The 19,834-nt window shown below is 42.0% G+C and overlaps 1 protein-coding gene across 4 annotated transcripts in view; it reads right to left on the bottom strand.

Moving 5' to 3' along the window:
- Window positions 1–10,439, bottom strand: part of atp11c (ATPase phospholipid transporting 11C (ATP11C blood group)) — a 41,351-nt gene extending 30,912 nt beyond the window's left edge. For all 4 annotated transcript variants that reach the window (XR_010820136.1, XM_066715158.1, XM_066715159.1 and 1 more), the window contains exon 1: window positions 9,941–10,439. Coding sequence is in view for 3 of the 4 variants with exons in the window: in XM_066715158.1 (XP_066571255.1) it covers window positions 9,941–9,967 (27 nt within the window). In the remaining variant the exon portion in view is untranslated. The remainder of the gene's footprint in view (window positions 1–9,940) is intronic.
- Window positions 10,440–19,834: the final 9,395 nt, after the last annotated feature.

Raw genomic sequence — 19,834 nt, 5'->3', positions numbered from 1 at the left:
GTCATAAAGTCTGCCAGGACTGCAGCTGGCTATGATCCGGATTGATGTGGCTCATTTTTCCCAGAGCTAGAAAAAAACACTATGGTATCAATCAAACTCAGTCTCTCCCACTTTCCTTTCTTCTTTCACCTTTTAGCTTTGACAATTCTCTGACAAGACTGTTTGCATACATGTTATAATTCATAAATGCCTTCCCAGTCATACAACACAGTCAATATTGAAGGTAACATTGACACCTATCATGTGGAACAGCCTGGCTGACTGGGGAAGATTCATACAATTAACACAATCTAACTTTGAGGTCCGCATGGTCTAGGAAATAAGCATTATGCACCAATTGAAATAGCAATCCATAGACTACATCATTGACAGACTGGGTTTTCCACTGCTAACAGAGCAAAAGATACCCCTTGGGGTGAACTCTGGGTCTGTGAGCACGCCGAGCTAAAAGTGGATCAGTTGCGACGTTGATGCCAATTTGCAGCACTGTGGGCTTGCCGTGCGAAAACGCAGACGGGCCGATATTTCACATTCTGGAGGTGTGAACCTCACTTTGATCTGCTCATCTTCTACCACATTCAAAAGAAGCACAGATGCACATAAATATGCACAAAATGCACTCAACCTACATGCATCCAGGTCTTCACATTATCATCCGTCTAATATTAGGAAGCCAGTGATACCTTGTCCCTTGGTGAACACAAAAGCGAGCCAACAAACACTCCCCTGAACCTGCAGGGGGTAGCCCTGATCGCAGAAGGCTATGGTCCTGCAGTTTTGGCAGGTGTCACAGATGACCACACGCTGACAAATCTGGAAACATTTTTATTTCAGTTTAAATAGACATAGAACCAGAATGGAAGAGCCGGGATCTAGTTTGCACACCACTGCATTTCTGGATGCATAAATAGCGATGTTTGGAAAAGGACAATGATTTTCCTTCAGCGTTATTACTGATCGTACACGATGTAGACGAAAGACTGTTTATGACCTTGATGGCCTTCACTACTTCAGCATGAAGCAGGCTGTGGCTCTCTATGCCAACCACACGCTTTAAAATACATTTCAATTAAAGGCCCAATGCCCTGCCACAGGCCGCAAAAAAAAAAATTCTTCTCATTCTTCTCAGCTCACCAATCAACATACAGCTATTCACATTCGTTGCTTGTCCTGCCATTTCTTTCCAAATATCCCAAACCTCACTACAGTTATCATTATTGGGTAGTCATCCCATGAATTATGACTTACGTCGGTCCGCAATTACACCAGCAACACTGCACTAAGTAGGCACATGGGAGGGGCCCCAGAGTTTCATATTGCAATCAGTGCTTCAAATCATCTTTCTGCTTGCTACTAACTTTTTTTTTTTTTTTTTAAGGTTAATGTAACGGTTTACTGCCGAATTGTTATGATGGCATAGATTAGGGACACTTCTGTTTCAACTTACGTTGCTGGTTTCAAAAACCAATTATGATGGGGATGACTGTATTTGGAAAAAAACATTATATTGATTTTATTTTGCCATATTTTTAAATGTTTTTGGAGGGGCCATTATTATTATAATGATCTCACACCATTCATTGGAAAACATACAAATTTAACAGTTTTCTTCCACAGAGTAGTACATGACACAGTAGCTAGCATAATGCCTAAACAGGAAGTCAATTAAATCCACTCCTTGTCTTTGGCTTTTGAGGAGGATATGGGAGCATTCGAAGAGATGGCAGATAACATCTCGGTGCTCTCGGATCACACGGAATTTCCCAATTGTTTTATCAACAAACGGCACGCTGCGGTGTTGCACATTCACACAGTTCCCTGTGAGGAAGCTGATATTACAACTGAGGGAGTAAACTGTGTCAAATCTATGGCACCACAACCACAACAAATCCCACAGTTTCAAAATCGTCGTTATGTCGTTGCTCTCATTGCAGATCATTTTCTCATTGCAAAAGAGGATCTTTGAAGGATTTTGGTACAATGTGTAACCTAAATGTCACACCCTCCTTGGGGCAGAATTGGCAATTACATTTAATCCAGGGTTAACAAAGATTAAAAACTGACTAAATATGTCAGAATGTAAAATCAAAGAGTAATGTCAGATAAAGGGATTTCAAGAGACGACATGTTGTAGCACACAGGGTGAGTGTTGATAATCGGTCCTACCTCAGATAAAGCAGCAAAATATTCCTTAATGTTAGTTAAAAACAGGAAGTGACAGAAAAAAAACGAAGAAAAACCTGTTAGTCTGGTTCAGTCCATGAGATCTGCCATCAACAACAGCGCTTGACTAAACTGAGCAGTCTCACTACCACCGAACGCTGCACTCCTGTCTTCAGCATGAAGCTCACAATGTTCAGAAGTGCCTCGGACAGCTAAGCCCATGCAATCATTCCATACAGGGCACCAAGGTACCTGTACATACCTGCCAACAAATGGAGCACTTTGGGAGGGTGAGGGAAAGAACTAAAAATAACATGGGTATAGATGGAAAACTAAAGGTGACACCGAGAATTTTGCCATTTGTTGTTGTTAATTATTATTATTATTTGTTTGGAGATTCCAGGCAATTTACAGTGCAAATTAAACCATTTTGTTACCCTAATTGTAAGTCCTTTAGCCTAGTTACATGTTACTTTAAAATGGTGGGTGTCAGTACTTAAAGAACAGCTGCTCTCTTCTGCTACAGCATGGGACTACTGACCGTAATGCGGGCCATGATCTCTACATTGCTTAATATAGAGATCGTAGCCAACTGACATTTTAAGTATCATTTTCCAGCTGAAAACAATTTCAAAAACATTTGGACAGTCACTCCTTATGTAACATATGTAATTAATGGCTGGGGAGAAAACTGGAAACAGGAAAGGAAAGAGGTAAGAGATGATACCACACATCATCTTTACTTGGTTGCTAGTAGCTGATTGACTGGAAGATCTCAGAGCAGTTTCTTTGAAGGATCCCAGGTGATCTGCTTCAAAACAAGTGTGGGTTGCTTGTTGTAAACTCCCACAATGCTTTGTGAGAGAAATCACAGGGCTGCTCTGGCTTTGGGGTCAATAAAACTGAGGAGCCAATAAAATGAATCCCATTTTACAACACAAGCAGGAGGACCACCTACTGGATCTGAGTGCTGTATACAAAAATATGGGCACCACAATTAAAGAACGCTCCTGTATTCCAGATGTCTGGTAAACATGGAAACTATTACACTAATCTGCCTTCCTATGAAAGCATTATGTACTTTTAAACTGGCAAAAATCTCCACGATGCCCCGAGAGAGGAAGTGGATCAACAATGTTGCAAGAGAGATTCTTGATATTAATAAGATTCCTACGGTTGTCTTGTCCGAAGGGAAATCTAGAAATTCGCATCTTGGATGTAGAAGCTGCTGGTGCCAGAATCTTTCATAATGCAAAAAAGTGATGCAGACTATAATTCTATTTAATTCATTTTAAATCAAAAAAAGAAAAAGAAAAACTCCCTACTTCCTCTCTATTTAAACCTGGCATTTATTTAATTACGCCAGATGCACCGTGTCTTTCCTCATTATGTCTGAACCAAGTTAAAAGCCTAATTTTATCTTTGAATGCAGAACCCTGCTGCTTTACTGGGAAAGTGCAGTGTTTGTCAGTGTGTGCGTGTCGGCGCTGGATGTGTTTGTTCAGCCGCGGCTGCCAAGCGGGAGTCTGACGTTGTCCCTCGGGAAACTGACGCAGTGCTGGTAAGGTTGCAGTTTAATTCTCATCAGCTCTTGGTGGGAGAAAGTGATGTTGCAAACTGGGAATCCCTTAAATTTGTATTTACCAGAAAACATGCTGTCTCCCACACAGTCAATAAAACATTCATATTTTTCTTTCTTATCCCCTGGCATGGATTTCCAGCCAAAGAAGGAGGGTCTTGGGGATTAAGCCTTGATAAATATTTGAACCAAAGAAATACATTTTCAGCCACTCTGCAAACTGGCTGGCTAGGGAGAGAGAGCAGAGTATAAAGACAGCTAGGAAGAGGATTTGTAATAAACGGAAAAAGAACAGGCTAAATAATAGAGGAGTACAAAGTGCAGGAAACACTGAGCCTGCCTTCAAGAATGAAAAAAACAGTAACACTAAAAGAAACATCAGGCAGAATGATTAGAATATTATTACTTCAATATTTCTTTTTCCTGAGGCCTTTCAAAATAAGAATAATTTTGTCGCTTGTACCCCCCGTTTAGAGAAGTATACTCTCCTGCCGCCGTTGAGGTCTGTGAGCCTGCTCCAATGGTCAGCGCTTATTCATTTCCCCGCGATGTATTTATTGTCCTTTGACCGAAGCAGATGAGCTCTGGTGCTGAGATCTCATTACTGAGGGGCAGGGGAGCAGGGGAGAGAGGAGGATGGAGAGATGGTGAATAAGCACTTCTGTCCCACAGCCAGTTCGGGACAAGACAAATGGCTGTAAAACGGAGCAATGCTCTAATCAATATGCAGCCCCCCTGATGAAAGAACCAATATAAATCAAGCTTCCGGACAGGCCTCTGCTTTAGGCTGTAGCACAGAGTGAACCGCTACCTCCAGCTCCAGACCCAGCCTTCCCGCGGGCAACTTGGTCCATTTCTCTGGGGCAAGGCAACCACTTTTCCTTACGGCGTGTCTGTGCTACTGCTGCAGTCAATCAGATGATTTGATTTGATTTCAAAGATACAGTTGCTCTTAACCCCCCGCCTCTTTATAAATGTCATATTTATCAAGGGGACATTTGCAGGTGCTGAATGTGGGCAGCTTCTTGCCAAACAAAACAATCACTCCAGCAGTGATACTTTATTAATAATGACTCCAGCCTGCTAAGCTGTCCTCAAGGAGGCAGGAGCCCTCAGAACAGTAATACTGAATGTACTAAACATCACAGTTCTTGTCGTTTGCCTACTATACACAAAAAGCTCCTGGGAAGAGCTCCGGCAACCCCCATCTCCATCCAGCTGAGATCAAAGGGGTGTCAGAATGGACACGTGGGTTCAAATGGACATGCAGCAGACACCGTGAATAAAGTCTGATATTTATGGTAGATGGCTCAAGACTGACTCTGACAGACACACTTTTTCTCGGAAAGCAGGACCACATTTGGTGCAAGACTTCCACAGAAGGAAAGCACGTGTCCAAACCCCAAGGCCAAATGCGGAGACCTCGGTGGAAGTAGAAACCCTGTACTGTACAGGCCTAAGTGCTGCAAAGGAGGATGGCGGCAGCAGGGTAGCGATCCGTTAAGTTACCCACACGGACAAGCAATTCGTTTCAATTACAACTACCTACCCTTACAAATGGAGAAAACAAATCAATTTATTTTCCACCGAGGGTGTTTACGGTCATAAATCAAGGCATATTCAAACACAGGTGACGTGAATGCAAAATACAAAAAAAAAAAAAAAGCTGCTGTAAACTTCATTCACTGTAGCTCATTACATAAACAAAAGAGGGAAGCCCCATATGATTTTAAAAACCTAGTCCCTGTCATGGATGCACACAGGCAATGCAAATGGCTGTTAGAGACTGTTTTACATGCACGCCTGCACACCCCAGAAAATACACTGAATCCCTGCCAGCAAAGCTGAGCTTATTAGCTGCTAGGTCACAGCAGTAAGAAGCAAAAATTGAGCACAATGCCTAAAACAGCAGCAGCAGCGCAGTCAGTGTGTCAACTTGGGAGCAGGAAAAAGACAAAGGGGAAGACACCGAAAGCGGGACTGAATCGTGAGTAGCTAAGAAACCACTTCAAGAAAAAAAAAAAAAAAGAACGACTAAAAATAACCAAGATTCAGCGGATTAAAGACTGGGCTGACTGCACACAATTACAGCTCAAACCGCGCTCAGACATCAAACGTATGCGTTACTGGTGCAAAACTACCACAGTTCACACTCGCGGTGTATCCTGGTATCCTATTTTTAGATCTCCTCAGGGATGGACTTCAAAGGAAGAGAAACTGCACAATGCCCTGTGAAGACCATAACCCAGAGTGGCTCACATGCATTTAACAGCACAAAGATGTATTCTTAATTTTAATTTTCAGTTAGCATACATGTTCTTACCTTTAACACCCTTTGACCAAACCAAAACCAATTTACAAGAATGAATAATAATTAAGCCTTTATAAAAGCAGCGAATTGTGGGAGAAACTATACATTATTTTGAGAGAAGATGTTTTAAGGAAGTAAGGAGGTGCCTTAATGAACATTTCAACCTCTGGAACATAATTAATTCATTAAAACACATGTACATATGTATTATATTCGGTTTTAGCTTTAAGCAGACAAAGAGAACTCGGCAAAAACTGGTGCTGACAATAAACAGGCCACTCCTTTTCAACCACCCTGATGGAAGAGATGTAATCTCTGAAAGACCAGTTTGGGCACTGGACAAAACCCCAATAAGCCAATAGGCAAGGTGTGGCAAGGTGTGGCAGGGGATAGGGCAGTGGTGGCTAACCCTGGTCCTGGGATAGGGGCTGCAGAACAGGAACCGAGCCTGGACAGGATAATAACCTCACACCTCATTTCCACTCATCTCCAAATCATTGTTATGCAGGTGCTGGGACCAATAAATGGATTTAAAGCTGCCCTACAAGGAAGATTGCAGCTGAAGCCGGAACAGCCTTGATCTAATCCATTCTAAATGTTTTTGATTTCTCCAATGGAAAATCTTTCGTGTCTTTTGACATCACCACCAAATATGGTATGAACGCTTTCAGTCAATACACCTCATAGCGTGTAATTGGTGGTGATGTCAAAATACGTGACAGATTTTCCAATGGAGAAATACAATAAAATAAACTTTGAATGGCATGCCAATGGAGTGCTTACGTCCAACTGCACACTTTGAGACTCCACTGCAGATAGCTGCACATTTAAGGATGATAAGATTTGGGATCCAAACAGACGTGCTCTCAATTAAATTGGCTGAAATGGAAAATATATGTTTTTTCCATTTGGCTTCCAGGAGAAGACAAATGGAAAAAACGAAAGTCATGTTTGTAGGACACCTAAACTTACAGTGCAGTGTCTGCAATAAGTATCTGTACACCAGGAATCCAACTGAAAACAAAAAAGCATTGAGGCAGAAAATAAAGTGACCCTGCATAATCCATTAAAAATGTATCATTTGTTTAGTTCTTTAAATTCTTAATGAGCTGTATAGAGTATACACAAAGCAGCTTTAGTAAGTATGTAATCCCCCAGTGTCCAGATATTTACTGGAGTGGACTGCAGAAGATTAAAGCTTTGATAAGAAGAACATAAATGCAAACAAAGAGAGACAGCCTTCCTTTCTGCAGTAATGTACTTGGTGCAGTAATTGCAAGCTTGCTCCGTTTTAAAGTCTTTCGATGACTTTCCTTGCAGAAACTCACCGCAAGGTTCATCACATGGTGAAAGTTTCGCCCTTTTAAGATGGTTGCCTGGATGCACCTGACTTGGCACTATGTAACATTACACCTTCAAGCACAGCTGGCAAGCCGAGGTGGTGAATAAGAGGCACAAGGTGTATTTCAGATGATAATAATATACTCTACTGACGACAGCAAATCCACCGCATCCGAAATGTTATTTATGACTTATGAAATTTATAGAAGCACGAGCTCTGGAAGACTTGAAAAAAGATGACCGTGCATTAAAAAAAACCAAGAGAGTTATGCTGCATAATTATTAGAGAGCTTTATTTGATTATTTTTACGACCTTACGAAATCATATAGAAAGCAAGTCTCCCCCAAGACTACTAATAATGATTTTTCAAGGACTCATTTCAATTATAAAAAGTTTAGGTAAATCTGACCTGGACATTTTCACAATTTTAGGCATCACATAATATTCTTCTATACATCTGGAGTTTTTTTTTTCCAAATAATTATTGGATATATTACATATAGATATTATAGACATATAGAAAAATACTTCTATACATTATGTATAAATTAAGAAGAAAAGAGGTAATATTTAACAAAAAGTCTCAGAAATTGTACTGAATTAGGACTGATTAAATGGAATGGGTAGAATGGGTAAAAATGTATGGGTAGGTTTTGAGTTAACCACATTATATTGAGATGGGATTGGAAGTGAACAAAATAAACTGACCCAAATTCTGCAGTACAGTTTGTGGGTCCTACCGTTCAGGGGCCGGCAGCACAAAATCATTCCTGGGGCCAGTTAAGGTGTCATGACTCCCTACTGAAAACTGCTTTTAGTAGAGTTGGAACACAACAAAACATTTAACTGCCCACAACATACCAAACTATCAATATATTACCGCAGTCATAATAAACTATGCCTTTTGCGTCAACAGTCCTGGGAAATCTGCTACCAAAGCGGATTACGTTCATTAATCCTAGATATTTTTGTAATAAAAGTAACTTTAATTAAACCTAAGGGAATGCACATGTTTGTAAGTAAAGCAAATATTTATAATAGATTGCCACAAAACTCTGCAATGTTTTTATATGCAGCACAGCTTAACTGGGCTCTTTTATGAAGGGATTATTCACTGCTTTCAATGGGTGACTTTAATCATAAATAAATACAAACTTAAATATGGTGCAACTTTACAAAGCATGTGTTGCTGGCTTTAAAAAGAAAATGTTGGTTCTAAAAACTGCACTTTCAGAAGGGAGTTGTTATATAAAGGCAGTGGAAAATACCTGGAAGGGCCTGTGAGATTAAGATTTGTTTGTTTCTCCTTTTTCTCTTTCTCTCTCTCACAGTTGAATATCATGCATGCGATCTGATATGTGGAATACTGAAGCAGGAAGACCATTGCAGGGAAACAATCTTCCTAGGAACCCACTATAAAAATGTGCTGACAAATATTTAATTACCAGGGATAGATTTCAAGAAAGTGAAACTGGAGGTTTTTAGATCTAATCATAGGCAACTAAATTTCCCAGCTTTTGAGATCTGAAAACTGCCATAGCGTGTGTGCCCAGTTTAGATCATGGCTCATAATAAATCAGTTAATCAATTAATACAGTTACCCACAATATGGTTTAGGAATAACAAAACCCCAGCAGATTAGATTAGATCCTTGTAGAAAGAAATGAGTGAGTCAGTATGCAGTATTGAAGTGAAAATATAAATTGCTCACTGATTTGTTGCTATACTAGTGTGGTAGCTAACTCTGAACACTTCTGATCTGCAAGAGCTAGTCTGACCGATGGCCTCGGATTGTTTCCGGATTACTGACTTACTGGCAGCAGCTAAAACGAGCTTAATGTAGCTACTTATAGAAGAAAAAGGTACATACACAGACGCTTCATTAACAGACACTGAAAATGAACAGCCACTCTCCCTGCACAAGCACAGACACCCAATAGTCCACTCAGCGTGGGGCTGCACGCATTAATCAAGTCAATTGCTTCAACGGAGACAAGACACAAACGGCATTGGGCATGATGAACCCAAATGACAATTCAATACTGAGTGAATTGAACTTCATAGGCATTAGCTGATTGAATATTGAACCCGGACACAATCACGAGGCAGCGTTTCATTGCAGAGGGGGTCCCACTGATCCTGGCACACTTCACACCCGACTGGCATGCCTCTGCTGTCATCACATGCGCAGCCCACGTCCACATGCTACGGCACCTCAACCAGAAATGCCCCTCTGACACGTTAAGGAAACACAACACGTGTGACTTAACGGCTGATTCCAGATCTAGGAAGTTCCATTAATAATACATAAAAAAGGGCGAATCGTTTACGTAAATACAAAAATATCCCGAGACCGAGAACTGGGGATTCTGCGGCCAGATTCGGACATTCGACTCGGACATTCGACATTCCAACGCAAAAGCAACACAGTAACCATCCTGATCACCTCGGGGGGTTGATTGCAACACAGCCCGCGTTACTCAACCGACACACCGCAGTCTGACCGGAGTGCCGTTTCAGCCAGCGTACTGTTTTTCATACGTACCCATCGGTTCAGCCTCCTTCGCAACATATTGCAGGTTCTCTCTCTCTCTCTTCGGGTTTTTAGGTATGAAGACACTAATCTGCAGTTTCTTTGTCTCTGATCGTGAGTGCGTCCTTCTGTTCCTGTTTGACTGGGTCTCCTGCCCTGCTGTCCCAGTGACTGCAATGCCGCAGCGGTGCTACACTGTTTCCATAATCATATTTGAATTCCGACTCCTAACCCTTGTGATTACTGGGATTTTCCGCGCTGGCGTGGCGGACTAGCCAGTCCTGCTCTCCCGACACACAGGCTGTCAAACTCGGCTCGGCGGCGCCTCCGGCTGTGCCCTGTTGCTGCTCCAGCGCGACTCATCACACCGCATCAGAGTCGCAGGCATAGCAGCCGGCTGAAAAGGACAATCATTAAAAAGTAAGTTGCACAAATGAGAGTCCAATACAGGTCATCAACCACCGCCGCCGCCGCCTCCCCCTCCTCCCCTCTCTCCCTGTCAAACAATCTTATCACTCCCTCTCTCTCTCTTCCCCAAACGCAACCACTTCCACTTTCTCTAGACCCGCCCAGAGAAGGTGCGCGCTGGGCATCATGGGAACTGTAGTTTTACTGTGAAGTGTTGCCCCCACCAGTGTGCCATCAAATCCATCAGAAGTGGCACATTAGAGAGAGGGGGGTGGCCAACACTGGTCCTGGGGAGCCACGGGGCCTACAGTTTTTTGTTCTATCCAGATCGTTAACTGCTTAATTGAGCCGTCTTAATTAGGCAAAATGTCCCTGTGTTCAAGACATGCAGTGATTGGTGATTTAGAGAGACCTGGAGAACCTGCAGGGTTGGCCACCCCAGCTTTAGAACAATAGTGATATTGATTAAACGTATCATTTATTTAAATTAGTTACTGTCATAGTTAAACAAAGGTTGTCAAGTGTGTGTGCCTTTTGCCATTTTATTGCATCAATACATTACTGGCCTACACTAAACATTGAAATCACTTCACTTCATATAGAGGGATACAAATGAATGAACCTCAAACCCCAAACAATGTTATTACTCTCTCCCCCAAATGCAACCACTTCCACTGTCTCTACAACCGCCCCCAAGAACGGTCTGGGCATCATGGGAACTGAAGATTTACTCTGCAGTGTTTCCCCACCAGTGTGCCATCGAATGTGAGCAGGTGTGCCACAGAATTCATGGAATTCACACATTACAACCTTAGAGGAATATTGATTAAACATATAATTTATTTAAATTAGTTAAGTTCCTGGCATAATTCAACAAAGGTTGTAGTTTTATGTCAAGTAGGCATGATTTATTGTCATTTTATTGCATCAATAAGTTACCAACCTACATTAAACATCAAAATCACTTCACTTCATATAGGGATACAAATTAATTAACCTAACAATTAAATAATACTCAAAATCTATATTCTGAACTGTGGAACTCACATTTGAAGCAAAGCACCATTTTATTAGTACATATCTACCACCTTTCAAGGCTCTAACAGTGGATTTTCACAACAACCTCAGAAGGAAAGCAGCAAAGAAAAGCACAAACACAACATATGATGTTGTTTTTTGTTTACCCTGGGCTTCGTCAAAATGAGGCCCTAATCTACTTCAGCGTCATACCAAGCTGTGGTTAATTAATCAGAATGCAAAAACGAGACAAAATAAATTACAGAACACATATAAAAAGGACTGTAACCAAATCAAGCAGTGGAGCTTTTGGAGAGCCTGGGTGTTTTACAAGCAGAGCACTGCAATGGGAAAATCCAACGCTCTCCAGTGCTTCAGGAAGCAGGCTGCAGCTCGCAGGCTCTGTTTGTATAGTATAGGCTAGGCTAGGCCGGGCATTGGCACACCCTTCAGTCTTTCAGTGGTATGTGCAATCTGAATGCTTTGGTCAAACGTCTTGGGTACATTTACATAACTGTTTAATCCAATAACACAATTGGTCATTCTCTTTCCCACAGTAGAACAGCACTATTCATGGAACTTTAATTATCATTTTTCTTCCATTTTAATACATTTTACAATTGTCTCTGCTGTGCGGCTCTATCTCCATCTAGTGGTATTATATCTTCATCACTCCTGACATGGCCTCACTTTCAGATAACTGTGGTCGGTTCTTGTTGCGCAGATTGCCGCAGCTCTGCACAGATCTGCAGAATCCCACAGATCCCATTGGAGGAGCAGCGCAGACCAGCGCAGACCTGCGGAAATCTGCGCTACACGAACGCGACGTGTAATCCACTCACAGTAGCTTGTAACATACCACAGATAAGAGTAAAATAAATGTAATTAAAAATACATACATGCATACATACATAACGCAGCTTTTCAACATAATTTCTGATACATTGTCCATATATATATAAATAACTATTGAGTGTTTTCCAATCTGTAGATAAATACACACATGTCAAGAGTTACGCAAAACTATGGCTTAAATGTTAGCTTTTACTCACCTGGCTTTTAATTTCTCACCTTCCCTTGCAAAACTAACGATACGCACAAACTATTTACAATGACGTAGGTTTTGCGTATGCTGCCTACATGTGGTTGTTTTCGGTACTGCAGGACGTGTGTAGGGGGTTTGGGTGCAATGCAATATTGTGTAATAAGCAGAATTACTGTACGAAATGTCGTATATCTATCGCAAAAATTGTTGGAGCAGTGATTGTCCGAACGTAATAATAATAATAAAAATAATTAAAGTTTCAGAAGATACTTTGTCTGTACCTGACTACATATTATTCGATATGATATGTGCATGCAATATGCAGTGGTTTGTAATCGTAGTAATATAATTAAATTAGGAGTATTATGCATCAGTAATACTATGCAAAAGTATGTTGGCTAGTAGCTTAGCTTTAGTATCATATAAAGTATATACATGTTTATGATACTATGTAAATTAGTATATGTAGCATAATAATAATAATAATAATAATAATAATAATAATAATAATTATTATTATTATTATTATTATTATTGTTAAGCTGTTTTTACATCACAACCCCTTTATAATATGCAAATATCCTACCAGGCCAGTCCAATAAGGAAAAGACACATGGTTTGGTACAAGGTAGCCAAAAAGTGTAATATGCAACTGAAACGTGTCATTCGCGACAAAGAAATGTCACACAATAACAGCAACATATATTACAACATATGTAAAACAGGCATGGGCTCTGTATTCTTGCTGTCCACGTCCAGTTGAAGCCAGTTGTCAACCTCTGGGCCAGTTCTGTCGCTACTTGTTGCCGTGATTAATGTCAAAACATTCAGGTTAGGAGTTGTGGTATATGCCTCAGTGACAGTGTGACAATATGGGCCAAAGATACAGCTGCATTACTTTGGTCCTCTACAACACCCCATTGCCCTCTACTACACTTTAATATCTGAATGTGTAATGTCTGAACACACTCTATTACTAATACCCTATGACTGCATTGTCATATACTGTCACTGATGCACAACCTAACCAGACTTGTGCATTTTCACTTGAATCATGGTAACAACTAGTGATAGAACTGGTCTAGGGGTTAACAATGTACTATGACTGAGCGTGGTCAGCAGGAACACAAGGTAGATGCCTAGTTCATAGAGGCTGTAATTTATGTTGCCGTTATTCTAATATACACCGATCAGCCGTGACATTATGACCACTGACAGGTGAAGTGAATTACACTGATAATCTCGTTATCATGGCACCTGTCAGTGGGTGGGATATATTAGGCAGCAAGTGAACATTTTGTCCTCAAAGTCGATGTGTTAGAAGCAGGAAAAATGGGCAAGCGTAAGGATCTGAGCGACTTTGACAAGGGCCAAATTGTGATGGCTAGACGACTGGGTCAGAGCATCTCCAAAACTGCAGCTCTTGTGGGGTGTTCCCGGTCTGCAGTGGTCAGTACCTATCAAAAGTGGTCCAAGGAAGGAAAAGCGGTGAACCGGCGACACGGTCATGGCGGCCAAGGCTCAATGATGCACATGGGGAGCGAAGGCTGGCCCGTGTGGTCCGATCCAACAGACGAGCTACTGTAGCTCAAATTGCTGAAAAAGTAAATGCTGGTTCTGATAGAAAGGTGTCAGAACACACAGTGCATCACAGTTTGTTGCGTATGGGGCTGCGTAGCCGCAGACCAGTCAGGGTGCCCATGCTGACCCCTGTCCACTGCCGAAAGCGCCTACAATGGGCACGTCAGCATCAGAACTGGACCACGGAGCAATGGAAGAAGGTGGCCTGGTCTGATGAATCACGAGTTCAAGGTGTTGACTTGGCCTCCAAATTCTCCAGATCTCAGTCCAATCGAGCATCTGTGGGATGTGCTGGACAAACAAGTCCGATCCATGGAGGCCCCACCTCGCAACTTACAGGACTTAAAGGATCTGCTGCTAACGTCTTGGTGCCAGATACCACAGCACACCTTCAGAGGTCTAGTGGAGTCCATGCCTCGACGGGTCAGGGCTGTTTTGGCGGCAAAAGGGGGACCTACACAATATTAGGCAGGTGGTCATAATGTTATGGCTGATCGGTGTATGCTCCCATATGACAATTTGTGTTCTCACATGTTATGTTTTGCTGCAGTTTTCTTTGCTCCTGTATGACACTTTTTGATCCTTTATGACATTTGTTGCTCCCTATATGACTCCTTTTGTCTGCCTTATACCACACTCTTTTTCTTCATCTTTCTTTTCTTTTTGGACTTATATATTCATATTATCAATAATAATATTAGGTATCATAAACAATACATTTTATGACATTGTATAATTATTCCAGTGGTTTTCCTGTGTTAATCCTGTGGCATATGTGCATTCATTCGTTATGCATTTGTGCACATTATTTTAAATATATAAACTGGAAAGTTCACTACCAGCTCTGCTCTTGAAAATGTTTGATTTCACTTAACTGAACTGAGAAGACAGCATTGTGTCACATTTTGACTGACACTCCATTGAAGTCACAGCTTTTCTGGAGAAAAAAGCTAAATAATACAAACTGCATCTAAACAACTCAATTATAAAATATTTAAGGTTATTTTATCTTGATGGACAAATACACTCACCTAAAGGATTATTAGGAACACCATACTAATACTGTGTTTGACCCCCTTTCGCCTTCAGAACTGCCTTAATTCTACATGGCATTGATTCAACAAGGTGCTGAAAGCATTCTTTAGAAATGTTGGCCCATACTGATAGGATAGCATCTTGCAGTCGATGGAGATTTGTGGGATGCACATCCAGGGCACGAAGCTCCCGTTCCACCACATCCCAAAGATGCTCTATTGGGTTGAGATCTGGTGACTGTGGGGGCCAGTTTAGTACAGTGAACTCATTGTCATGTTCAAGAAACCAATTTGAAATGATTCGACCTTTGTGACATGGTGCATTATCCTGCTGGAAGTAGCCATCAGAGGATGGGTACATGGTGGTCATAAAGGGATGGACATGGTCAGAAACAATGCTCAGGTAGGCCGTGGCATTTAAACGATGCCCAATTGGCACTAAGGGGCCTAAAGTGTGCCAAGAAAACATCCCCCACACCATTACACCACCACCACCAGCCTGCACAGTGGTAACAAGGCATGATGGATCCATGTTCTCATTCTGTTTACGCCAAATTCTGACTCTACCATCTGAATGTCTCAACAGAAATCGAGACTCATCAGACCAGGCAACATTTTTCCAGTCTTCAACTGTCCGATTTTGGTGAGCTTGTGCAAATTGTAGCCTCTTTTTCCTATTTGTAGTGGAGATGAGTGGTACCCGGTGGGGTCTTCTGCTGTTGTAGCCCATCCACCTCAAGGTTGTACGTGTTGTGGCTTCACAAATGCTTTGCTGCATACCTTGGTTGTAACGAGTGGTTATTTCAGTCAAAGTTGCTCTTCTATCAGCTTGAATCAGTCGGCCCATTCTCCTCTGACCTCTAGCATCAACAAGGCATTTTCGCCCACAGGACTGGCGCATACTGGATGTTTTTCCCTTTTCACACCATTCTTTGTAAACCCTAGAAATGGTTGTGCGTGAAAATCCCAGTAACTGAGCAGATTGTGAAATACTCAGACCGGCCCGTCTGGCACCAACAACCATGCCACGCTCAAAATTGCTTAAATCACCTTTCTTTCCCATTCAGACATTCAGTTTGGAGTTCAGGAGATTGTCTTGACCAGGACCACACCCCTAAATGCATTGAAGCAACTGCCATGTGATTGGTTGGTTAGATAATTGCATTAATGAGAAATTGAACAGGTGTTCCTAATAATCCTTTAGGTGAGTGTATATCCCTCTATAAAAAATAGACGCGTAGGTTCTGTAATTCATATAATTTCCAGAAGGTGGCAGCAAAACTACAAATATTACATTAGCAAGTGTTTGGAAGAAAGTTTGTTTTGGTTTTGTCTTGTCCAAATAGCAGAACTAAACGGGCAAATGTTACTGACAGAAAGGTTTCACGACCACAGCTGTCAGCAGGCAGTGCTTAACTCCGCTGTATGAGGGGAAATAAAATAAACCAGATCAATTTGAAAACGTTACTGTTTTATGAAACAAGGTGAAGCAGAAGGAACTCAAGATAGGGAGTCAACATACAAGCGCAATAATGGATAAATACAATTGCAACGGATTGCTTTCCAGTAAGCTGGCAATAATAATAATAATCCTCATGAAAACCATTTTTGTTGTCCTCTGTGCCACAATGCCATTAACTATTTATTTGTGGTGGATGTCTTGAACACTTGCAAACAACTTGCCTCCAGGTTTAGTTCTTCACAATGATGAGCTGACAGTGGATTCCTAAAATTGGGAAGTATCTTCAACTCGATTGCCTAAAATGTCCTTTCGATTTTTTCCCTGCTTAGCCAAACCAGCAATTATGTTTGAGAGTACCTGCAGTGAGGGGGCTTTCAGCTGCGGACTGCAGATCCACACAGAGTAATAAGAGCACTTTCCGTTAAACAGATGGAGGTCCTAATCCTAAGATAATGGAGCCACACAGGCAGTAGGTAATGATAGGGTCTGGGTCCATACCTGAGCTCCTCTTCTGTGGTAAGGCAGTGTAAACCAAATGCACTGGGTCATCAAAGGTCAACTATGCTGTATTTCGACAACTAGTGTGCTGTTATACCTGAGAGCAGGGTACCAGGCTGTACCTGTTTTACAACTTGGATTACAAAATTGGTAAAGGTACAATATAAAATGAATGAGCACACAGTTATGAGGAGGTAAACATAGAAATGCAGGCCGGTTATCTGGCATGTGGTTTGTCTGTTTGTTTTGTTTAACTTTGTTTGGTTTTGTTCCATGATTTTCTTGACATTGCACTCCCCCTTCATTAAAAAGTGCCCTGTAGAACAGCACACTATAGTGCGATTAAAATAAAAATGTCCCTTGTTGTTGAAGGACTTGTTTTTTCCCAATGCAATTGTTGTCACCGAGGCCTGAGTTGAATGGAGTACAAAAGAATGACTGCTGTGTTGGAGCAAACGGTCAAGACCTTATTGCAGCAGGGGAATAATTCTCAGTTTCATAAGGGTGTATTGTGCTTATGATGCACATAAATAGGCACACATATTTGGAAGCAATTAGCTTATTAACTCCAGAGGTTTCCATGATCTCAATTGTTAGCCCTCAAACTTGTGCTCCATTGAGAAACGGAGAAATGACAAACACTTGGGACTGTTGTTCGGCCTAGGGGGTGATTTGCATTTTTCCTGCTGCACTTCATTTCATCGATGAACTAGAGACACATTCCTTAATTTCTTTTCCCTGTTCTTTTTAAAATGTATTTTGTGTCTCTGAGGATGCGGCATGCCCCCCCACCCCCCCGTGCCCCTGGAGTGTGGAACAGCCCTGGTGAAGTTGGAAAACTCTTCCCCCAGCCATCTGTCCGCCCCCCTCCCTCCTTGTGCCGCCCCCTTCCCACACTGCCCCTTTGTCAGCAGTTCCTCCCCTGGTCCTGGGTGTGGCATGTGGAGGGGTTGGGGCAGCCGTGGGTGCTTTGATGGGCACCTGCAGCCGGGACAAAGGACTCGGGGTCCTCTGCAGAAAGACAGATTGATGCTTTGTGCACTGAGGCAAGAGGGGGTGTGTGGAGAGGGGGTTGGTTTGGCAAGGGGGGTCCAGGGGGGGTTTAGGCTGTCACTCCAGCCTGTGTGAGTCCAGGCGTTAGAGGGGCTGTAGGGATTGACAGCTTTTGTGGGCTGAATTTCTACACAATGGTCCTGAATTAATGTGCAGTAAGCTAGAGTGGGGCTTAGGGGAAGGAGTGATGGGAGGAAAGTTGTGCTGGTGGTGGTTGGGGGGTGCGTAGGGGGACTGGGATGGGGGGGGGGGGAGTATTTTACTGCTTCGCTTGGAAGGCACCAATTCATGGGCATTCAACTCCGGGCTCGTTATTCTTTGAATGCACTGAGCACAGGAATGCAAAGGCATCAATTAGAATGTGTTAGCAGATAGCGAGGAAAAGAAAAAAACTTTTCTCTCCCTTTTGCTCGCAGGACAACACAGCCCCACTATAGGAGGTGTCAGCCCCACAAAGCCTTTTTTGTGATTTTCTCTCCATTACATTACCGCCGCAATATGTAAGGTGGTGATTCTTTTGATTTAAATTAAGTGGAAAAACCACTAAATCCTATTTTTATTCAGCTAAGATAATAGCGCCATACTCTATAAAGGTCTCCAACTACTTATCTGTAGCTTAAAATCTCTCTCTCTCTCCCTGTCGCTCTCTCCCTCTGTTTTCCCGTATTATTTTGTATTCAATGGTTCAGGGTCAGGGAGAGCCTGTTTAAGGGCTGTAGTTCGTAGTGCTGGCTGCCGTGTTGCTCTTAATTGTAAGCAGCACTAGGCAAAAGTTTTGCAGTGTTTTCCCCCTAAAACGGATATGAATTTAAACAGTAACTTGTAATCTATTGTTTGTTTTGGGCACAGGCCCCCACTTCAGACACTACAGACACACACCCTGAAAAGGCCTGTTCAGTAATGAGCTCTTCTACAGCTTTCTGCATTACAGAAGAGAAGGGGGGGAAACTTAGATATGCCGATGATCAAACGGCAAGGTTACACGTTGGCCCCTCTCTTCTGCTTTGAAATGGCTCACAGCGGAGCAGAGTTAGTGTAGAATTGACTGACTGAAAAAGTATTCTTCATACAATGCATGCGTATCATTTACAGGCCAATGAAAGATATAAAAATGATGTGCCGGTGACGTGGTCCTGGTACCGTGAAGACACTGCAAGAGTCTGGTAAAAAAAAAAGTTCTGCATTTACAAAGATCAACTGAATTGATCTTCCCCCCGTTATGATGTCATAAAGCAAAAGATTTGATGTAGCAAAACGCTGAGAAATTTGGTCAATTTATGTTGGCAAATTGTCTTCAAGTCTTTGAGGTGTTATAGCTAACTTGAGGCTAGACTTTGAACACCTAATACGATATTCTCTGTGTGTCAGTTTCCTCATGAGTCTGGGTTGTTTCATACATATGAGTTTCCCAAAAGGGACTGCCACGTTAGCACGACTGGAAGCAAACAAGTGTCTGCACAAATCACACACCTTAGCCACTGGACAGTATGCCAACAGACCAATGGGCAGGACTGATCCACTATAAAAAACAGAAACTTCTACTGAGAGATAGTTGTTCCCGAGTCATGCAGGCTGGTTCTGCATCAATCATCTTTCATGTAATAGTACAGCTGTCACATGTATTTAAATGGGTTTACATGAAAAAAAAAATATCTCAGGTTTTAATGTGAGCTAACTAGCGTGAACCTCCTGTTGAAAACGGCATGGTTGAATATGAGTAATTACATTTAATTTTTTATGAAATAAGAGAAATTTGCATCCGATGAAAGGCAACTGGAGTTTGACTGCTGTGAAAGTGCAGTAAATTG

Source organism: Amia ocellicauda, chromosome 10, assembly GCF_036373705.1.
Source record: "Amia ocellicauda isolate fAmiCal2 chromosome 10, fAmiCal2.hap1, whole genome shotgun sequence".
Lineage (NCBI taxonomy): Eukaryota > Metazoa > Chordata > Actinopteri > Amiiformes > Amiidae > Amia > Amia ocellicauda.
This window is presented reverse-complemented; position numbering and strand designations above follow the sequence as displayed.